At 36.3% G+C, this 23,004-nt stretch overlaps 1 protein-coding gene across 6 annotated transcripts in view; it reads left to right on the top strand.

The window, feature by feature from the left end:
- LOC140323517 (protocadherin alpha-C2-like) overlaps positions 1-23,004 on the top strand; it is a 182,380-nt gene that overhangs the window by 138,109 nt on the left and 21,267 nt on the right. For all 6 annotated transcript variants that reach the window (XM_072400674.1, XM_072400673.1, XM_072400676.1 and 3 more), the window contains exon 2: positions 17,824-17,882. In XM_072400674.1, the coding sequence (XP_072256775.1) occupies positions 17,824-17,882 (59 nt within the window). The remainder of the gene's footprint in view (positions 1-17,823; positions 17,883-23,004) is intronic.

The following is a 23,004-nucleotide window of genomic DNA, read 5'->3' as shown; positions in this document are numbered from 1 at the left end:
GCACCAAACACATTAACACATGAAAAATGCAGCATATCTCGCCTAACTGTAAAAACACTCTTGGACAGTTATCACAGGAATGATAATGTTGTTATCTTACACATTCTATATACATAAAATTACATTAGAAAATTGTATAGTATACTGGTCTGGAGAGCTGTAGCTACATTTGCTTTGATAAAAAAAAATACAAAAGCAACCACATCAAGAGAACGTTTGCAAGCTACTAATTCAAATAAATTCAGTCTGTCACTGCCTGTCCAGATCTCATAAAGATTATACAGCTAGAACTCTCCGTAACTGAATTAAATATCTCATTAGTTTAATGTCCACTGGATATGGTTAGGTCATCTAATTATTTATGATCTTTTACCATCCTAACTGGGCTTTCAAATTAAAGTAGTTTTAAAAGTAGTGATTCACAAGAGATTGTGCTATATGCTGAGGATGCAGATGACCTTGAAAACATGATATGGCATTTTACATTTTTGTGTGTTTAATTTTGAGTGTAGGTTTAGTTTTAAATGCTTAAATTCACTAGAAAAAGCCATTCACCGGCTATGATTATACTGGCTCCTTTGCTCTACAGAAATTTTTTCAATCTTATTTATCATGCAGTTGCGTCAAGGTTCAGGGCTTTTGAGAAGGAGTACTGGACAAGGGTGTAATCTTCTCAGGTAGCTGTGTACAGTGCCCCCACAAGCCTTCCAACCAGTCATGATGTTCCTGATGACATGGCCTTAAATTTAGTTTGTAGTGAAAACAGAAATATTGCCATGTCATATTGATGAGGAGATAAAAGAAGGAAACAGAAAATGCAAAATGTAAGAGATTTTTTTTTGTTGGTGTATATTAGGTGTATATTTTTTTTGTTGGTGTATATTAGGAAGATTTCCCTTATCAGTTCTTTCCCAAAAGCACAATCTATCCAAAGTAAGGGGAAAATCTGAAGGGAAATGCCCTGTTAGCTGTTACCAGGAAAGATGGCTTGATGGTCAGGACAGATGCAGGTAAATTAAATCTCTACAGAGAATAATTAAAACCTAACAATTGTTCAGTTCCTTCCTATTCTATTTAAAGCTTATAAAATCACTGGATGATAACCTGGTGTTGCCCGGGTATTTATTTATTGCAATTTTATATTATACAGGAAAGGACTCAAATATACTATAGTGATGTGCTTGTCTACGGTGTTGTTTCATTTTTTGCCTTTGATTGCACTCATTTACCTTACGTTTTTTAGTAGGCATTATTACAGGCCAGAAATTCATAAGAGTCCAAAAAAAGTATGTTAAAATAAAAGCAAAAGCTGCACTGTCACTGAACAATACATACATACGTGCAAATATACCACAGCGCTGTACAAAAGTCAGCTGTGCACTCACAAGAGTCTGAGACATATGTCTAGCAATTTTGGTTTAAATGTGGCGATGCGTTTCTGAGTGATGGTGGAACATAGCAAGTTTGGTTGAAATGTCGCCATGCATTTCCAAGTAATGAGACACATCCAATTTTATATATATAGATTTAAATCATTCTGACATATACCATAATGCTGTACAATGAAACACTGAGCTAGACCCATCAGTCTCAGTACAGAGGAGCTGACACTCTAATGTCCCCCCACAGTCACACACTATTATTATACATTTATATACCTCTGTCATATACCAAAACACTGTACAAAGATCAGCGGTGTCATATGTCCAGCAAGCTTGGTTTAAATGTCTCTATGCATTTCCGAGTGATGGTGGAACATAGCAAGTTTAGTTGAAAGGTCTCCATGTGTTTCCTAGTGATCACTAAATGTAGCTCCGACAAATACCACAGCGCTGCATAAAGATTAGCGGTGCACTCGCATGAGTCTGAGTCATATGTCTAGCAAGTTTGGTTTAACCTTGGCGGTTTCCTCGAGCCTAGTTCGGGGTAAAAAACTTGCTGAAAGCGTTTACCTCAAACTAGGCTCAGGGTAGCAAAAAATAAAATCAAACATTGCTTTGGCTCCAGCGCCAAATTCAAATCCCCTTACAGTGCAATCTGATTGTCATACAACATCACAGATTACTAAGAACCCCACTTACCTAATCCCCGCAGCTCCTATGGACAAGTGTTCTTTCTTCTGTCTTTAGCCGCTGAATGCAGAGACAATCTCCGAGGTTTCCTGATGACGTTGGTGCGGGTGGGAGGCAGGGTGGGAAATTCAAATAATTTTGTATTGGATTCAACAAAATAGCTGTATTGAGTCCAATACAAAGAAATCTTTATATAATATATATATAATATATATATATTTCTTTGTAGTGGACTCAATACAGCTATTTTACTATATATATATATTTATATATATATATATATATATATATATATTTATATTATATATTTTATAGGGTACTGTACAGTTATAATACATTATGCACTATTTTTTTAAAGTTTTTTTTATTTTTTTAACAGATTTTTATTTATTTATTTATTTTTTTATTTTAAATTTATTATTAAATGTATTACATTTATTAAATATTGGACATATTTCGGTGAGTTATGCCTAGGATTATAGCCCACAATGTAAAATAAATTTCCATGCAAAAAAATGTAACGCTGTTTGCATGGAAATATGGAGAGAATTAGAACGTTTGGGGGGTTGTGGCTGAATGCAGTTTTGCTTTGTACTGCTTTCAGGCACTTTTTCCGCACAGAATCATACCGCCAGGGAGGTTAAAGAGAATTTAGTGGTTGGGTACGGTAAGTAGTATACCTACCTAACCACTAAATTCTCACTATGGTGATTTGTTTACAGTATTTGTTTACAGTATTGTGGCTGTAATGGCTGTATTGTGCAATTTTATTGTTATTTATTTTCAATATTGAAATTTCCTAATATCTGCATCATTTCCCACGCTCGGCTTATACGCGAGTCAATCAATTTTTCCTGTTTTCCAAGGTAAAAATAGGTGCTTCGGCTTATACACGGATCGACTTATACACAGGTAAATACAGTACCTTGTGCTGCTGACATCCTCCAGTGTGCTGTCATCGGATCCTGTCCTCCGGCAGAGTTCTGCAGCATTGATGCCCGTCTTCTCGATCAGATCTCCGTCTTCTTCTTCCCTCGGCAATCATGTACGCGTCCCTCGCGGATTCCTGATGACGTTGGTATTGTGCGCCTGTCAACGGGGGGCGTGGCTGGAATTTCAATTTCAAAATAATTCAAATTCAAAAAATTTTTATGAAAAACAGTGTACCGCTTTCGGTACAGAAATCCAGACATCAGTGAAATGCCCAGTCGGTTAAATGTCTCGAAGCATTTCCGAGTGATGGTGGAACATACATACATCTAATTTTATATATATAGACTGAAAAATGTTCTAAAGATACACAGAAAAGAGTTACATATGACCCTTATATGATACATTGTAGCACTCAATAGTCGGACCTTTAAAACAGATTTACATTACAGTGTCTAATCAAGTAGTATATAGGTAGTCCATTTGTTAGAAGCCAACTAGTAGTAAACTTATTATCTACTAGTACTCAATTTGTTAGTCACATTAGAGCCCCAGGCCAGAAGCATGTGTGGTCATCATATTTTAAAAAAATCTGATATCATTGTGGGGTCTAATTGTAAGGCCAAGGGTAAGCACCAGTAATTGCCAGACACCAGTCTCCCAATCTAACCAATCTTACCTATAGCAAGCCCCCCGCTCAGCTTTGGGAGACAAGTTGCCCCTACCAGCACATTGACTTCTATGCACAAGGGATGGCATCAGGGGAAAGGCTAGCAGAGGACCAGGATCCCACAGATAATACAGTACAAGGTTCTTACAGAGGCAAATTCAGAATACTAAGCCAGAGGTCATACATTTGTGATCATTCCACCAGACGAGGTATCCAAGGGAAATACAAAGCTGGGTCAGGGTCACAGGAAAAAGGTCAGTCCAGAAAGCATACAATTCAAGGGTAAGGAACAGGCAAAGTCAGCAACAGTAAATCAAATGAAACCATACACCAGCAGCAAGTCAGCCTAGCTTAACACTACAACAGACATTGATGACTGGGAGCAGAGAGGCTATAAAGTCCCGGCAGCCAATGACAAGGCAGGATTGAGCCAGGGACTAATCTGTTTCTAAAAACCCCAACACATGTGCACAGCCTCTGAGTGCATGCTGGGAATGCCGAGAAAGTACATCTCAAGTTGCACGACTAGAGGCAACCAGGAGATACTGCTATTTCTTTGCTCTCCTTGCTACTGCAAGTAACATCACTTGACAGAATAAACAGGGCGGGATATTGCGGTGGTACACAGCATGGAATCGCTGGCCCGATCTTCTAACGTCTAAGCGTCTCCTAACAATAAAATCATGATTGCCATTCTGTCATGGTCATGTCCATAATTATATCAAACACATTTTTCTTGGATCACTACCTATGTATGTTGTGTTTTATAAAATCGTAACCATTTTCCATGCAAAATGTGTCAAATACCATATGGACTCTCCTTATGCTTGAGGTGTCGGATAATACCATGGGCACTTTCTATTTTTAATGTGCCCGATTCCACCATGGACTCTCCCCTATAAATAGGGTGTATGATGTCATTATTATCAGTCATTTTACCTATGTATAAAGTGTCTAATATAATTATGGACACTCTTAAAGGTTAAGGTGTTTAATATCAACATGGGCATTTCACATGTTTAAAGGCTGATGCCATCATAATCATTCCCCATGTATAGCATGTCTAATATTAATATTTTTATTATTTGTAGTACTTCCCATATTATTTTTGGTCACTATTCATATATTAGGAATCTAACACCCCTTCCATATATAAGGTTACCAGTATGATCATATAGCACGCCCTATGTTAATGTGTCTGATGCCATCATGGTCATCTCTTATATATAGTGTGCTTTTTTGGCATTTTCCATGTATAAGATGTCAGAGATCAGGGTACAACATAATAGGTACAATATCAAGTATAAAAATAGTAAGTATCCTGGTTCTAACGAAGTAATCAATCACTCCCCAATGTTGAATATTCAAAAAGTGATGCTAAAATTTTAATACCATTTGATTAAAGGCTAAAATGAAAACCATGGTCAAATACATAATTCCAACCTATTACCCTTGACAAGCTCCACTCAGGAAACCTCCAAACATCATGTCTGGTCCAGTTGGTATATCCACTATGATACCGACGGTGATCTTCTTGTCTTTTCTGATATCTGGTAAGCAATATTTGTGTCCTCCGCTGATGACTTGTCCTCCCTATTAATTATGAGAATGAGGAGCAGATGTTGACTGGATACCTGATTACTGAAATATACATATATAATGGTATTACTTTTTAAGATCTAGATTTTAGTGCAACCTGTTGAATATTGTGACAATATCAAGTAAGTCATCACTCATTGCTTTGCCTGATATAGCATGATAATAATATATTTATAGACAGTGGAGATTTCAAAGTACGTACTGAACTCCTTCTTTTCTGTTCATTTGAATTGGTCAAATTTCATTGTGTTTGCAAGAATGGTGCCAGAAAACTGAATTTCAAAGCTTTGACTTGGATCAGTGTAATGCATGGTATGCCAAATTAAGATCCATGCATTCTGCTGACAGTGGTGGCTGTCTGTTTTCCAATCTGTCTATCCTATTTTTATCTACTTTTTGATGCAGAAAATTACTCAACAAATGACAATGTGTCTGACTCCAAATGTCATGTTTTATTAATCAAAACAGGTTTCTGCAAAGCAGAGCCTCCTGGAGTATAATCCTTTTAACACAACACTATCGTGTGCATCTCATTTTTTATTAAATCAAAATTAGAGATGTGGTTTTTATATTGTTTAATTTAGAATGTCATGGCCAAAATCAAAGCAGCATCAGTAAAACAGTACTGACATTGAGTGAGACTGCAGATTTTTATTAATTGCAGCACTAAGCTCATGAATTTGGTACCCCAAGCTCTTCAGCCCTATATTATGAACCTACCATTGGTTAATAGTACTTTGCAGCCTTTCTGCTCACAGTCACCAGTTGTAGCATCAAGCTGGGGCGACCTGCTGCTGGAGTGATCATTTTTACATTTACTGTTACTGACCCTGCCTGTATCTGACCATGCGATTGTATTCTGCCTGGACTGACTTTGTGCCTGTGAGCCCGACTCTGCTTTGTCATTACCTTCGGATGGGGGTAATGGACTGATTACCCATGTATGACCTCTTTCTCTGTATCCTGAACTTGCCTCTGCTGGAATCCTTTGTAGATCATTAACTGTGGCAACCTTGTGCTGGGATGGCGCATCTAGCCTCCTTATTCTAAATGGGGGCTTGCTATAAGCAAAATATGTAGCATTAGATTGGGTGTCTGGCATCTTGTGAGCTCTGGTGCTGAACCAGAGTCTTACACACTGGCTAAAGGATTAAAATTAGCATGCCGTTATCTGAATTATGGGAGTACCACGGACTTTCTGAAACAAAAAATTGAATGGTCTTGTCTATTAGCCACACTTTCTGAATAAACCTATAGTTTATTACAGATTAGTAATTCAGGGAAATTTTAAAGCACAAGATACTAAATACCTCTTAAGAGTTGTCAATATTTAATACTTTGTGACATGTAGAACAGATGCAAATGTTGAACCATCACTTTTATTTTGTCTTAATCCAGACACTGCAGCTTTGTTATAAAACTGCTTTTAGATTGTGTTATGCCTACATTAAGTCTTTATATTCCATTTCCTGACTGTGTGGCTCAGATATTAAGCTGCTTCTATCTTGAGATTTGAATATTTGATGTTTTCATAACTGCAGTGCATTGCTTTGTGGTTCCATTATGAATATTTTTGCTTCAGACAACACCTTCAAAACACATAGTTTATCCCTAGACATGTTCTGACCTCATTCTGAAAAACATGGACGTTTTTCACAGCTAGGCTTCCATGATCATTTTCAGGTACAAAAAGCATGGATTTGCAAATGCCTGTACAGGCATTTAAAGGAGTTTGTCCTGGCTTTTTAAATGCCTAAAAAGATGTTTTTACTTGAAGCTTCTAAATAAATGCACATTAATGCCTACAGCCTACAAAAGCCTGCACAGAGCCATTTGTTTTCAAGACTTTGTGTTTTCAAGCTCTCAAAATGTATGCATAAGCTTTATAAAACCTGAGCCTGAACACACCCTAATAAAAGCAAAATGGAATTTACCTAAAACATATATTAATAGTATTCTCCAAATTTTATTGTCCAACTTTTAAAAATCGATTATTTTACAAATGCTTTAGTGAAGGGCTCTTTGCAAGTACACAAGAGTTAGTAGTGACAAGGAATTGTTTCTAAAGTTTTTACTTTATCTGTAATGTAGTTTAGGTTTAACATCCTAAGAATGTTTTATCTCCTACTAGTATATTTTATGTTTTAAACATGTAAAAAAACATATTGTATAACCAGTGACAAAAGTATAGAACATGCCGTCTCTATGGTGCCTAGGGTCAGGGATACCTAGTTGGGAGACCATAGCATTACACACTGGAAAGTTGGTGTTGTTGTTGTGGATTGTAATCTAAAGTAAAAATCAAAAGATGATTTTAGGACAAAACCAGGCTCTTCCTCACTTTCTCTGTAAGGTAGAAGCTGCTAGATGTCTATTTAATGGAGCCCAGTCTTCCTCCCAAATTTGGAGTGGTCTTGTTGACCCCCCCAGGGGTATTTAAAGAGTAAGGGTTTGAATGAATGTTAAAAGCAATGTAATAATAGAAATTCCCATAATGGTATTATTACTAGTACCATTTTTTGCTAACTAATAGTTTGTTTTCCAGCTATTGTTTGGTGTGATAATGGAAGAGGTGAGAGGGTTATGAAATCCTAAACCCTTAGAGAGATGAGTTCCTGTTGAAAAAGAGAAATTAGTTGGGAAACACAGCTAAAAGTGGTTTCTGGTAGCACTGCATCTCCCTTTCCTTGTGTGCATCCTTTCAATTTACAGAACTGACATGTAGTGCAGAAAGAGGACCTCATCAAAATTTTGCCATAGATTCCATAGTGTCTGTAGTTATTTCCTTCATCACCTGTATCATGTATAAACAGAGTATATTGTATTAGGCTGTAACCTGTTGAACTATCTCAGTGCAGCAAGGTGTCCAGCAAGCTGACAGATCAGTTGAGGCTTCCCTCTTTTTTTTTTAGACTAGATTATTGTAAATAAAAAACCTAAAAGGCATAACAACAATATTTGAGCCTGCTTGTTAGAGCTATAGGGACCTGGTTTTGAATCTGGCTTGTTATTCAGCACTAAAATCTAATTACTCCTACAGCCTAAATGAAATCAAATGTAATAGATTATGCACTCACACACCCACACACTGTAACAGCTACAGCATTCTCCTATTCTCTTGTGTGTGTAGTGTTATTGCAAAGGCTACTTTGTCTAAAGCACTAGACCATTCAGAGCCTGCAACAAAATTGTGAAGCATGCTGAGAAGTTTTTTTCATTGCAGTAAACCACAGATAAACACTGTGCTGCGTCAGAAAATAGTCTGTTCATCCTATTATTGAAAATCAGCAGTTAACAAGGAAAGATGAAATTCACAAAAGGTTCTCAGGTGTCCTCACTGTTTAATGTTCTGCCTGGGACTGGATACTGCTGTATGAGTTTTAACACTGTTTTTATTGGTGATATTTATCAGTTTTCTATATACAATATATGATCAGGTTTGGATGCGCTGGTGCAACAACTCTTAGCTAACTCACACTTTGTACATTTGCTTTAAAAAAAAAAAAAAATCAAATTTGTTGCCACAATATACTGCATATTTTCATTGCTTACTTCAGTCTTAGGCTAATATCAATGTTTGTGTATATATATATATATATATATATATATATATATATATATATATATTCATTCTTATCATATTGTTCATTAATATTTGTGATAGTTTAAGGAAGTAAACAGTTAACAAACAGATGTCTTCTACAGCATCTCTGAGAATCTATGTGCTTTGGAGTGTGCATAAACACAATAAACATCTTCTTGCTTTAGAAAACACTTGACAGACAGTTTTAAGCAAGCCTTTCTGGATTCTGCCTCTTTTTTCAGCCTGACATGCCTTAGAAATATTACACAGACATGGCCTTAGGTCTATCTATATTTGGACATGGCAAAAGAGGGCTTTGTGGAAGGATATTTTTGTGAATGTAGTAGGTATAAATGTTTCTGTCACAAATCATTATGTTCTAAATCTTTATTCAGATTTACCCTGTAATGTTATTTTTCTTGACTTTAAATATCTTGTGTGTTAACGAAAACTCAGATTGCAAAAGGTTATTTTGTCTTCTTGGTACTGACAAGAATACCCATAGCAGTCTAGTGGTTCTTGAGCTTTTCTGTATACGGACAAAAATGAAAACTTTGTTATGTCACTAGTACCCAAGAGGAACATTATTACCAAAAAAAACAATTTTATTTGTAAATTTATTTTAGGGCAAAGTAGGCAAAGCTCCACACAGTCTCATCCCCATTTATTTGAAACATGAAGTATAAATACAAAAAAGATGAATGTGGTAAATCCACAAGCTAGTAAACTTGCTTTTTAAAATAAATACAAACGTTTGATAAAAGGAAATTTTATTAGTGAAACAGTACAATGTCTGTAATAATATAGTTAAGAGGGAGAACCGTCAAGAGACTCAAGTCTGAGACTGTAAATGAAGGATATTTGGAAGTACCTGCATATTTATTGATTGTGGAGACAAACTACTTTAAGGGAACCTGTGCTGACCTCTCCTAAAACTTCTAGTTGTCTTGTTGACATGCTGAATCGGTCATTTCAAAACTCTCTGAATACCCAAACCAGAAAAATATGCAGATCAGGAATCCTGCTTTTTCTGTAACCTTACTGACTACATATAATTTCCAGGTCAGTGATGAAGTATAATTAATTGAACATAAGATAGCCAGGCATCTAAAATGTTTCCATGTAACTCACCACTGGCAGCTGCCATATACCTCTCAAAACTTAAAGCACCTTAATAGATAAATGTAAAGTCTTTACTCCAGAACAGCATGGGACTGCCCAGTCCTGTTCCCTTCAGTTTCCCTTTTTACACCCAGATTGACACATCCATTTCCTGACAACCCCAGACATACCTTTCAGGCCAGTGTGAAAACTAAGGATCGTACTGCAGTGGAATAGGAAGCCCACCTGGATCCTTCCTTCCTATCGCAGAGTCCAAACCCTAATAATTTACCAAAATAGCAACCACAGTTTGCCAAGCCAAATTTTCTAGGCACCTTCTGCAGTACATGCCCTCTTTTCAGAGGAACCACAACCTAAAGCAAGAAGGATGTTTCTACCATCCAGGACCAACCCATGGTGTCCTATATAGTTGGCAAATGTTTTCAATCCTGGACTAGATCCATTCCAATTTTGCGGAATCACCCAGGCTCTCCCATGAAAGTCTATCCTCTGCAGCCTTCGAGGAAGCTTTGATAAATCAGGCCCCTGGTGTCAAATTGCACAACTGAAAGCTCCTGGGCACCTAGCATTCGGCTGTTGTCCTGCCAGGATTTGCAAGACTTGCTTGTAGGTGCGTCCAGGGTGCAGATCTTCAGTCTACAACTGCCATGACCAAAAATGACATGTTACTTTTGCGAACCGCACCGTTATCTACCACAGCTGCGTGCAAAAAACAAAGGGTCCCAACTACTCCCATTCAGTGATTTGTATTGTTTCCCTTTTCTTGTTCAGTGAGTTATGCCTAAGAATTAGAGGCCTACAGTGTAAAATAAATTTCCATGCAAAACAATGTACCGTTTTTGTAATAAAAATATTGACGTAATTAAACCCCCAGGGAGGTTAAACCAAGAACTAATGTTGGCATGGTGAGTTTAAATATGAGAATGCTAAATTACATTTCTAAATTCAATTCCTCGGCATCTGTTATTGTTAAAGCTGGTCTTTTGGTCCATTATGGTTTATACTTTTCAGTACAGTTGATAATCAAGTCCTATTTGTGCTGATTCAAAAATGTGGCCAACAAAACATGTATCTAGTTTCCAAAATTAGATCAGTAAAATATAGTACCTTAAGCTAAAACAAGCAATTTAAGCAGGGCTGTGGAGTCGGTAGATAAATCCTTCGACTCCGACTCCTCAGTTTCTGGTACCTCCAACTCCGACTCTCTGACTCGGACTCCTCTGTATTTAATATGCTAATGTATTTTCCCTGTTGATTGAAGGAAGGAAACATACACGCATTTTAACCACAGAACTCCTGGCTAGGAAGCTGATGCTCTACTGTATTGGCCAGTTTAAACGATAGACAAAAAAATGAAAACAATAAGGTTTAATTTTTTGTTTTTATCAAGTGGCTATGAAGTAGTAGCATAGCATGCATAAAAATCAGGAACAGGAACATTACCAGTTTAAAAATATGAACCACAATCTTTGGTAGTTTTAAAACAAAAACGAAGCTTAACTACATGAACAAAAACAAAAGCTGGAAAACCTAAAATAGTTTAGATAATAAACTTGGAATATAGTTGTAGAGTAGAATAGCTGTTCAATGCAATCTAAAACTAAAACAAAATTGCTTCTGCCAGATCCTCTTTCATAGGAGCTATTAAAGCTGACTTGATTATTTTTAGAGCTGAAAATAGTCTTTCAACACTGACTTGGGTGAGTGGGTGGTATTGCTGTTACGGTTCTAGCCACATCACTAATAATTTCTGGATAAAAAAGGATGGCTTCTTCTACAGTCAGTTTCAATGAGCGATCATACTTTTCTACTTCTTTTAATTCTTTTAAAAACTCTTGCTGAAATCTATTGATTTGGACATTTTCTGATCGTTTATCTTTCACTCATATGCAACGTTACTTTACTGTTGAAAGTTCCATTTTGTTCAAGTAGGAATCAAAGTCTAACTCTTCATTTGAAGAGCATGATCCTGAGTTACCAGTGCTTATAGCTTCATCCAGTGGTGGTGTGTCAGGTAGTAATTCTTTCATGTGAACTGCTAAATCATAGAGGGCCTCTTTTGCAGTATCAGTCTGTTCATCGCTCAACAAAATTCAGGTCACTGGATCAACATAAATAGCAGCTAACAAGATTTGATTATCCAGTAAGAGATTCTCTCTTTTCTTCATTGAAGATACAATGCCATCAGCTATTAACCCTCCACTTTTGTTCAGGCATTATATCAAGCTCCTCCATTTCAAGAAATATTTACCAGGTGTTAAATCTTTAGATTGTAAACTCTTGGTGACAGTAAAATGGTTAAAAAGTAGATTTTCCACAACTTTTATTTGTGTCCATTGGCTTTCAGTTAATAAAACATTTTCATTGTCCAGTTCTTCAAGAATGTCTTTTAGTTCAAGCAAATGCTTTACCATCAAATAAGTGCTTCCCCAGCCTGTTGTTTGATCCAAAATGGCTTCTTTTCCTGCACGTCTTTTCAAAATGGCATCTGTTTTAGGGGCCCTGGCTGCAACAGTTACATGCCTCAATTTGCAAATTGGATTAGCTGCATGACAATCTTTCAATCCATCTCTTATTGCAAGTTGCAGAGTATGAACAGCACAATGCATATGTTGAATAGCAGTACGCTTAGATGCTTCTTTAACAATGTTATCCAAAATGTCACTATTCGCTTCGCTTTTACTTTCTCCAATACTTGCAGAATTGTCTTCCTCTAATATCTGTCTGTCACTTTCTTCATCTACTTTATTCATTTTCTGAATTGTACTCAACATATTAGAAGCATTATCTGTCACAATACATAGAATCTGTTCCTTTTTAATTTCAAAATCTTCTAGAACATCCTCCACTAACTTCTGAAGATGTCACTGGTGTGATGTGTCTGGGTGTCCTTTACTCCCAAGGTTCGCGTTATTGTTTTATTAATTTCATCAACAAATCTAACATTGATAGCAAAATATTTGACTCTGTGATGTGTGTATGCATCAATTTTTATGAAGACAAAATGTCCCTTCAGGACTTTTCCTAGTTCTTCTTTTTTACATTTGGCCTCTTCAATCAAACAAGTTTCCTTATACTTTCTCTTTCCAGAGAAACAACAAGTTTTTTAGACATTTCTCCATTTAGGCCTAAAAATGCTGGCTGTGAAAAGAAGGATAGTGGTACACTATTCTTTACTACTATTTCAATATTGTGGTTTTTTAATTTTTCTGGTGTCATTGTTATGGTAACTTTGTCAGATATAAAGGTTCTTCTTAGTGGTGTTTGGTCTCCAGTAGATTTCTGAAAAAGGTTTTTATCCCAGAAGTAGATGGAATATTTTCATTGATATCTTTCTCATTCACAACTTCTAACACTTAAGGATGAAAAGGCTGCAAGTGTCTTTTCAAATTTGATGTTCTTGTAGGTGCATTTTTGTTAGACCCACTGAAACTGCTAATTTATGCATCACATTTTTTTCACCATCTTCTTCAAGAATACATTGGCTCACGTAATGTTTCCCATCACTTGATAATGTAAAGTGCTCATAAACAGCAGACCTTATCATGCTTGTTGACAGACTTTTTCACTAAAATTTAAATATAAAATATGTTATACTAACTAGCATATTCTTTTAATTAAATACAAACATACACATAGTCCTGCACTATTGCAAACATATATGCATTCAACATGGCACTATACACACAATTAAGTATAGCCCTGCACTAAACTTAGACATAATTTGTCCTATACAGAAAAACATGCACAAAATATGCACTATTCACAAACATCCATATATTCCTGCACCATACACACAAAGATACACATAACCCTGTAGTTTTATCCAGAAACATGCACACAGCCTTCCATCATCGTACGCACAAGCAGCCATGCAGTTTTAAAATAAAGATGAACATATACAGTTGAATCCAAAAAGTTGAATATTCCTCCAAGTTCTTCTAAGCTCTTTTAGAAGACAGAGGAATTTGAGCAGACGATGCTGTCTTTATTTTTGCTTACTGATGTTCTGCTGAAGACAGGGCAGTGGGAGGCTCTGGGGCCAGGGGGGTTACTTAACTAACTTTCTAGTATTGGGTGGTGTGCAAAATGATGTTAAAGTTCAGCCCTGGATAGGAGCATATATGGAGAGTGCAGACAGGACACCTGAACACACATCAGGCCATAGCACTCACCTACACCTACATTATTACACTTGTTTACACTCAAATGAACTTGTTAAACACATTATATCTGAAATAAAATGAAAACACTTTTGGTAATGTACATAATCTAGATTACAATAATACATCAGGAAATTACTTAATTATGACTTTTGTTTGTGAAATAGGACATTTTAACTTTTATCAGCAGTCAGAGTCAGTACATTTTTATCGACTCCGACTCCAGGTGGCCAAAATTGTCTCCGACTCCACAGCCCTGAATTTAAGACTTGTTTTGGCCAGGCAGAAGAAAAAAATAAAACAAGACAAGAGTAACATCTAATTTGCTTTTTATCTGTAATTACTATAACTGGCTAACACGCTAAAGCAGATCCAAGCTGCAGTCAACCATAATATGACTTTTTTCTTTGAAAAACCGTATTATCCAAAATTAAAATACAATTACCAAGATTACTCATTGCTCCTGTCTATTTTTAATATGCATGCCTTAGAAAAGAAGTTTTCTACTCCTACATACACTATATCAATAATGGCCTTTTTATATATTGTGTAATAAAAGAGCAACTTAGAACACAGATACAGGACTATATGAAGCAAGCAACCAAGCAAAGTTTACCTTTTTCAGGGATAAACAAGGAAAAAATAGAAGGGTCCGTTGTTAGAAGTATACTTTATTCAAAACAGAACACAATTCCTTAAATTACTTAAACATATGTTTTTATAAAGATTTTTCTGTATTCAGATTCAGCTTTAATCCTGTTGTAGCATTGATGTTTTAGGCTGATCCAGTGTGTTGCTGGGGGCCTTTTTTTTGTCTTGGAAATCTCTTGATAAACTAGTAATAAAGTGTTTTTCCTTTTACCCTATATATTTTAAAACCACTAGAGTCTTAGCCAAACATATCATGAATAAACTTTACCCTGTAAACTGTGGCTCTGAGATATATTTTTCTGTACTATTAACCACTTAAACATATTAAACACATTTTGATATCAGACACTCTGTGTAATTTCAAAAACCATGTGCTTTTGGTTCCCTAAATTGCAAGGGTATTTTCAATTCATTCTTTTTCCTTTCAATTTCCCTCCCTATCTCTTCCTTTTATTCCCTCTAATACTGCCATGTTTCCCCTTCCAACACCCTCTGGGGATGCTGTTGCACTAATTCCCTCAAAATCTCTTTGCTCTCCACGTCTAACAAAACCCAAAACTTAGAGATCTGATGTACATGTCCCTGTCCCTGGAGTAAAAAAACTCCAAGACTTTATGCACAGACACGTGTCAGCAATGTAGAATGTAGAGCAACAGAACAGTGGTGGCCATTGTTGTTATAGGATGCCTAATTTCCAGCCCCTGGGGAGCGCTATATGATATTCAGTAAATGTTATGCTATGGAAAGCTTTCGAAGACTGTTGAAATGGAACAGAAGATGCTTAGTGGCTGCAGACATGGCAGAGGAGATGGCCAGAGACTATAATTATGTAATAGGAGTTGTTGGTGACTGGGGACTTACATTACACGAAACTACTGTTGGCTACCAATAGATGGCGCTGTGTCTTCAGGTGATGTGTGTAACAAACTCACAGTGCCATCTACCAGTTAAACCCCCCAAAAAACTGAGATTATGGCATTTTGAGGCATAATCTTGAATTCATACTCAGGCTTTTATTCAGCTGTTCTGTTCCTTCGGAAGAACAGAACACTGTTTTACCTTATTTACAGCTGTTAGAGTCTGCATGTATTTTTTTCTCTGCTAAAACTTTTGGAGCAAAGGGTAATAGAGTAAAAGACATAGAAGTGGCAGTGTAGTGAAGTACAGTGTATAGTCAGCAAATTGATAGAGACATTATCCACCTAGTTACATCTATTTTTGATATCTCCATGCAGTTAGAGCCTGTAGAGAAAGAATCATACACATGCACTGGAGTGTAGGCTCTCATGTGTATAAAGCTTACATTGGGCTAAATAATTCTGATTCCAGAGACTTATTTTCAATGTTAGTTTAGTAAAAGCATATAAAGCTAATGCAAGCTGATGCAAATCAAAACTTAGAAAACCATGGAAAAAGTATAACAGATGCTCAAAATGTGCAGTTGTTGTCAAAACCAACTAACTAACTATATCTGAGAATTGGTAAGCCGCAATATATTACTTTTTCTGGATTTTCGTACTAATTACCAAAAACTGGCTGGAAAAATAATTGTGGAATTATGTTTTGTTTTTTTTTGCTTTTTGCTTTTTAGACTAACAAAATTTTTTTGATGTAAAATATTTTTTTTTATTTTTATTAGTTGATGCAGTTGGTTTTAGAGTCAGTACTTTCAGATCACCAAAACTAAACCAGAAATTTAAGTATCTGTCCTGTACATGCTCAGTGTGAAAAATCTAACAACATTTTATGGTAATTTTTCCCATACAATGAACTTTTATATACATTTAGTTTAATAATGTAACTTTATGCAAAGTGCACATGCATGTTTCAGTTAAATGCAGTCAGATTAGTAAAGGATGATGATAATTGGTTGTCATGTGATGCTATGATTTGCACATTTTCACCATGCAGTGTGTTACATTTTTTAAAGCCTAGTAGTATATTGATAGCCCAAATATTAAAATACTTCTGTTTCAGCTTGTTGGGTCACAATTAGTGTTGTTGTGCTTCACCACATTTGTGTTTAGTTTGGATATTTCTACCAGTGTTTTGGTCTTTGGTCTTCATATTTTAAGTGTTCATTTGGGAGAGCTTACCGAAGTTAATTTGTAATACTTATAACAATGAAAAGATGAAATAGTGATTTTCATTTTAAATAGACCCCTCCTAGTGTTTATACCAATTTTAGTAGACCATTGACACCTGTTGTATGAGTGTAATGAGTATAATGTATGCCTGTTTGGGCTGCAGTATTAGGCTTCATCTGGGGTAGAGTAAGGGTTGAAGTGTTCTGAAACCAAGGCCATGTTTCAGTAAAAATGATAGTCCTTTTGAATAGATCAGGCTATGGACTTTTCAAGTTGCTGTAAATACAACTTTCCTTAAAAACGGTAACAAAAAGACAGCAGATTTTAGGAGAAAAACATCTGTTTACTTAGCAAAACCTCAAATCTGCGCTTACATTGTACAGTTATCAATTATTTACTTACACATAAAAGGTTGTTTGTTGGAAATGTTTTATTACACAAGTTGGCAACAGTGGTGCAGAAGAACTCCAGGTTTGTTAAGCAGCGAATCCATTTTTTATTTAGTTGCAATGTTCCATTGTTGCATGATGCCTTTAAAAGCCATATTTGAAATGGCTTATTTTATAGAGTCTCCAACCTTACATGCTGACTCTTTACTTTTGGGCCACAATCTAATAAAGATTTCCTCATATTGAGGGTCCAATTGTCATTTTTATATTTTTCGATTTTTGAATAAAAATATCTTGATTACAAAATCATTTAAAATGCTGTTTATGTCATCCAAAAATCCTTTTTATTTTTTAACAAAAAACATTTTTTTCTAAATCACTTTGAAACTTCAAAGTTTGCTGAAAGGTAAATTTATTACTGATTTTCATTGTAAAGTTATTTCTATTTTTAATTGGCAAACACAGTGCAAATGTTTGATCCTTTATGTTGACATTGATTGCATAAATTAAAGAATTTATGACTGGAACTAAACATTTGTTCTCATTTGCTTCTTCAGCCAAAACATCCTAACCCAGACTGGCGTTATTCTGCATCACTAAAAGCTGCAATGCAGGGGTGAGTACATATTTCATTTTATATTTTAAATTTACATCACTAATACAGAGAAACACTAAACCACACAATTTTAAATTAAAAAAAAACGGTATATGGCTAAAATCAAAATGACCCTTTGCAGGCATATGTTGCTTTAACAAAATGTGGATACTACTGTTAAAGTGTTTTTAAAAAGAATGAGGTTTACTTAAATTAGTGATTAGAGGTCTTTTTTAGCATATTTATTTCAGGTTCAGGAGGTAATGGCAAATCTTTGATTCATAATATTGGTTGTTTTACTTTACTGTTTTTACTGTATTCACTTTAGAGATGTCTCCTATAGGGAGATTCTGCCAAATCTTAGAAATGGAACTGGGGGAACGGGTGTTTAAAAGGGGACAGTCCCTCCTTTTGAACAGATATTCTTTTCCCCTCTGTGTCATTGGGACAGACAGTGAAGGGAAATCTACCTGTTTTGGATTAAAACCACTTGACATACAAGTACATTTTTTATACTTTCTCATTAGGTAAATTGTATATTTTAATTGAATTTATTTTCTATATTTGCATGGAATACTATCATAATATAGCCCAAATGAAAATGACAGAAAGGCAAGGGGTATCACCAACTGATTCCTTTATAATTCCCTTGTTTTAGATTAAAGCTGGAAACAGTTTACTTATTTCTGGGGGTAGGAGTTTGGGAGGGGTTAATATGTTAATGCGGACCTATCACCAACATTTTTACTTTATATTAAAGGGTAGGTAACCCTTTTATGTAAAGTAAAATTATGTTTTTTTTTTCTTTAAATACCTTTTTTTTAAATTTAAAAAAAGGGGGAAGCCTTGTTTTCTGACTTTACTGTTGCAGCGGGATACGTCGCGTATCCCTGTACGATTCGGGCTGCTCCTTCTGTGCAACTCATTTAGTAAATCAAGCCCATAGGTGCAGATTTTGGTAAATTCACTTTAGTTTAAGATACACATTTTCACCATTTCACTAATCCATTAATGTACCAGAGAGGGCCTTAATCACTGACCAAGTCCGTTTAAAAAGTAAAACTGGTTACCTAAAGTTTTTTTTATTTAGCAGTAAAAATCTTACAACAACCCCAATGTTTAGGTACCAAAACAGGTTGGGTTTCTCAAGATTGGGTATTGCTTGGTGAATTGGGGGTCATGTTTAGATACAGTTATTGGTAAATAAATGTTTCCCTACTTGTTTAACAAATATTTGTGGCAAAAATATAATATATGGGTTTGAAGATTTTTGAAAGGTTGTTTTTGAATTATTTCATCAATACTTTTGATCAGGTTGGTTAAGTTGGAGTTTTGAGTATGGGTTTGTTCACTGCTTGGCTTACTGTGTGGCGTATGAGGCGGTTTTATTTAATAAAGGCATCATGCATAATAGAAAGCAGCTCTGGCTTACAGTGTATTGTGTGGTCCTCTTCTTTGTGAATTATTATAATTAACTGCTATTGCACATTTTTCTGCAAATGCTGGTGCAGGAAAACTGTTTTAAGTTTGGGAAACTGATCCAGTCCAGAACACATCCAGTTGAAAAACAAGTCTATTAGGCTCAACTAATGCTTCATTATACTTAACAAAGGAGCCAAAAAGCCCATGCAAAACAATTAAAGATTCCCATGGCCTTTAAAGCCCGAATTTTGGCAGTACCCTGGTCAGATCATGACCCTGTGGTTTTGCGGCTGAAGGGTCTCCAACCTAATAAGGGACCTAATAAGAGCCTCTTACTGAACCCACTGACACAAACAGATATAGAGAAAATGATTTTGGGCTACTTTACAATTATTGTATCTGGATCTCCTTCCTCAGATTGAATCTTTATGCACCAAACTCAATTTGTTGCTTACCACCTAAGCTGAGAAACCTTTACAGTGGGCAGCCCACAAACTTTATACATGGGGAGAGAAACCCGGGAGACTGTTAGTCAATAAGTTGAGCCCTGGACCCAAAATGTTTGCACTTCCAAAAATTAAATTGAAGGACGGTAAGCTCACTCAGAACCCCAAAAAAGTTCTTGCAGCTTTTGAAGAATTGTATAATTTTCTCTCCATGGTAAACAGCAAAATGCGTCCCGGGGTGCAATGGATAGGTTTTTTAGAGGAATTAATATGCCCAAGCCTAAAACAAAACATGTAAAGATTTTGGAGAAACCTTTCACTAGTGAGGAAGCTCTTAAGGCGCTCAAGCGCTTAAAATCTAGTAGCACCCCTGGTCTGAGTGGATTTTCCTATGTATATTACAAAACTTTTTGTTCTCTCTTAATTCCACATCTGCTTGAGTATTACAACTATTTACGAGAGGGTAACCCGCTTCCTCTGGGAGCAAACTGGGCCTTTATTAGTGTCATCCCCAAACCGGGTAAAGATGCCTTGGATATATCCAATTATAGACAATCTCATTAATAAACTGCAACCTTAAATTGATGACTAAAATTCTTTTGATCTGTCTTAGTTCCTTTTTGGGAGCCTATATCCATCCGGACCAGGTGGGATTCATGATGTACAGGCAGGCCCCTGATCAGACTAGACGCACCATAGATTTGATATCGCTGTTACACTCTAATTGGGATGGTGGATAAAAGAGAGAAGCCATGTTACTAGCTATTGACCTTCAGAAAGCATTTGATAGTGTATCTTGGTCATGCTTGTTCCAGGTGTTATTGGTGATGGGATTTGGTAATTTTTTTATTTTTCTTTTACAAGCAATATTTCATACACCAATAGCAAATAATTCCCTAGGAGGCTTCCTCTCCTCTAATAATAATATTAAAAGAGGTATGAGGTAAGGCTGTCCCTCCTTTTATGCGCTCTTGCTATTGAACTTTTGGCGATAGCAATTCGAGAACATCAGAATATCAAGGGGGTGTGGTGAGGTGGGAGAGGGCATAAATGTGCTCTATTTGCTGACGATATCCTCATGTATATATCATCCCCTCATGTCACCCTGCTCAACCTTTTTAGAATTTTGGATATCTTTGCAGCTCCTTCTGGCCTACATTAAAATTGTTCCAAATCCCCAGCTATTAACATACTTGAACGTCAACTTTCTTTGGTTAGACATAATTTTGATCTTTGTTGGGAGGATTATTCATTACAGTATCTGGGAATACAACTAACTCAAGTTTATCAGTCCCTATATCAGGCTAACTATACTCCTTTACTTAAAAAGTTTGACTCGAATTTAAAAACTGGTCTTCTGCCCCTCCATCCTGGTTAGACCAGATAGCAGCTACGACCACGGATTTTATATTTGTTTCGCACCCTTCCTATACTAGGGCCATCTTCGTTTTTTTTATCCCTCCAAAGCAAAATTATGCATTTTATTTGGAAGGGCAAGCGGAGCAGGATCCAGAGGAAAACAATGCTGACCCCCACACTCAAGGGGGATTGGGGGTTCCTCTCTTAAGTCACTATTACATGGCTGCCCAAATCTCACAATTTTCACAATCCACAATACGAGGGCTTAGGCCACAATGGGTGGATATAGAAGTGTCAGCTATTGTATTGGGTGGTATTGAATCTCTGATGAGGACTCCTAAGAAACTCAGACAATACAAAAGGTGCCCTCCATTATGTCATTCTCTCCAGATCTGGGATAAACACCGCTTACATCCAGAGCTCTGCTCAGACCCCACTCCCCTCACTCCCCTTTGGAATAACCCAGAGTTTTCTCCTGGCAGAGATCTAGAGCGTTTTAAATGGTGGATTGACAAAGGGTTTTTGATGACTTTCTCACAAAAACTGAAATACATGTGTTCATGAGAGGATGATTTGGGTATTTCCTTACCCAGGGACAAATGGAGTGAGATGGTCTACTTGCTTTCCAAAATTTCGCTCAATTCCGCTCTAGTTGAGGCGAACTATAAAGTGTTATTAAGGTGGTATCTAGTACTGGATAGACTCTCTCTCCTTTATGGTTTCGTGGTTGTGATGTTAGGGGTACAATGCTACATTTGTGGTGGGCATGCCCGATCGCCCAGAATTTTTGGAAAGAAATATTTAATATTATCTCCAGGGTCCTGGAGAGGGTTGTTCAGAGCTCCCCAGAGGCTGCTCTATTCAGCAATTGTGATTTGGAGGCTTCTAAGTTTTCAGTGAAACTCCTGAAACTGATCCTGCTTGCAATTCAACACGATTGTTCTGGGCCCTTTCCTCGCCTAGATGGATTGGATTTAGGGTAATGACAGACTGACACATGTTCTCCAAAATTCATTGGAGAAATTTGACAGGATCTGGGACCCTTGGATACGATTTAAATCCACCACTTCAGATAACTGTAGCTTTAATTTAGAAACAGGTTGCCCCCCCCCGCCCTCCCCTTGCCTGTTTGTTTTGTCTGTTTTTTTCTTGTCTTGTCCTGTTGTGTTTATTTTGTCACTGTTGTTTTTTTAGATGTACTGATTTAGATTCAGGTCCAGTACGCTGTTCAGGAGGATAATATGACTATTAACATATTGATATGTCTTATGTTTCCTCAACCATGTTGTTCGCTATTGCTCTGTTATTATTGTTGACTGATTTAATTTGTACACAATTGTTGAGGTTTTATGTTCCCCCTTTTTTTTGTTTCATTTTTTGCTCTCTTTCTTTATTTCCATGTAAAAACAGAAAACTTAATAAAAGTATTGAAATATAAATATCCTGGACCATTATATAAATGTAATATGGTTCATTGAATGATAGATGATCCACCTAACGTGTGATTTTATCCACTAGTCTTACACTTGTCTTAAATGAGAAAATCTTTTAGAAAGTCAGTTAAACATTTCCTCTTCACTTCATAGAGGAGAATGTGTTTACTTTCTGATCTCTTTAAACCAAATACATTTACTGTTTTCTTGGATAACAGCAATAATTGAGACTCACTGTCCCACTGGTATTCCTTCATAGTCATGTCAGTTCATAATTAGTAATATTGTGGTATAAATGCATCTCACTTAGTAATGGCAGTCAACTACTCCTGCATTACCCAAAAGAAAGTATAAATTAACCCTTAATGTAAACTCCCTGTAATGTAATGTAATGTAACCCGTAATGTAAGAATACTTTTATTTACTTGATAATCAAGGATAGACAGACAAGGATACCCAGGTGAGTTCCTAGTGATTGAATCT

The sequence above is a fragment of the Pyxicephalus adspersus genome, chromosome 2, assembly GCF_032062135.1.
Source record: "Pyxicephalus adspersus chromosome 2, UCB_Pads_2.0, whole genome shotgun sequence".
NCBI classification, from domain to species: domain Eukaryota; kingdom Metazoa; phylum Chordata; class Amphibia; order Anura; family Pyxicephalidae; genus Pyxicephalus; species Pyxicephalus adspersus.
This window is presented reverse-complemented; position numbering and strand designations above follow the sequence as displayed.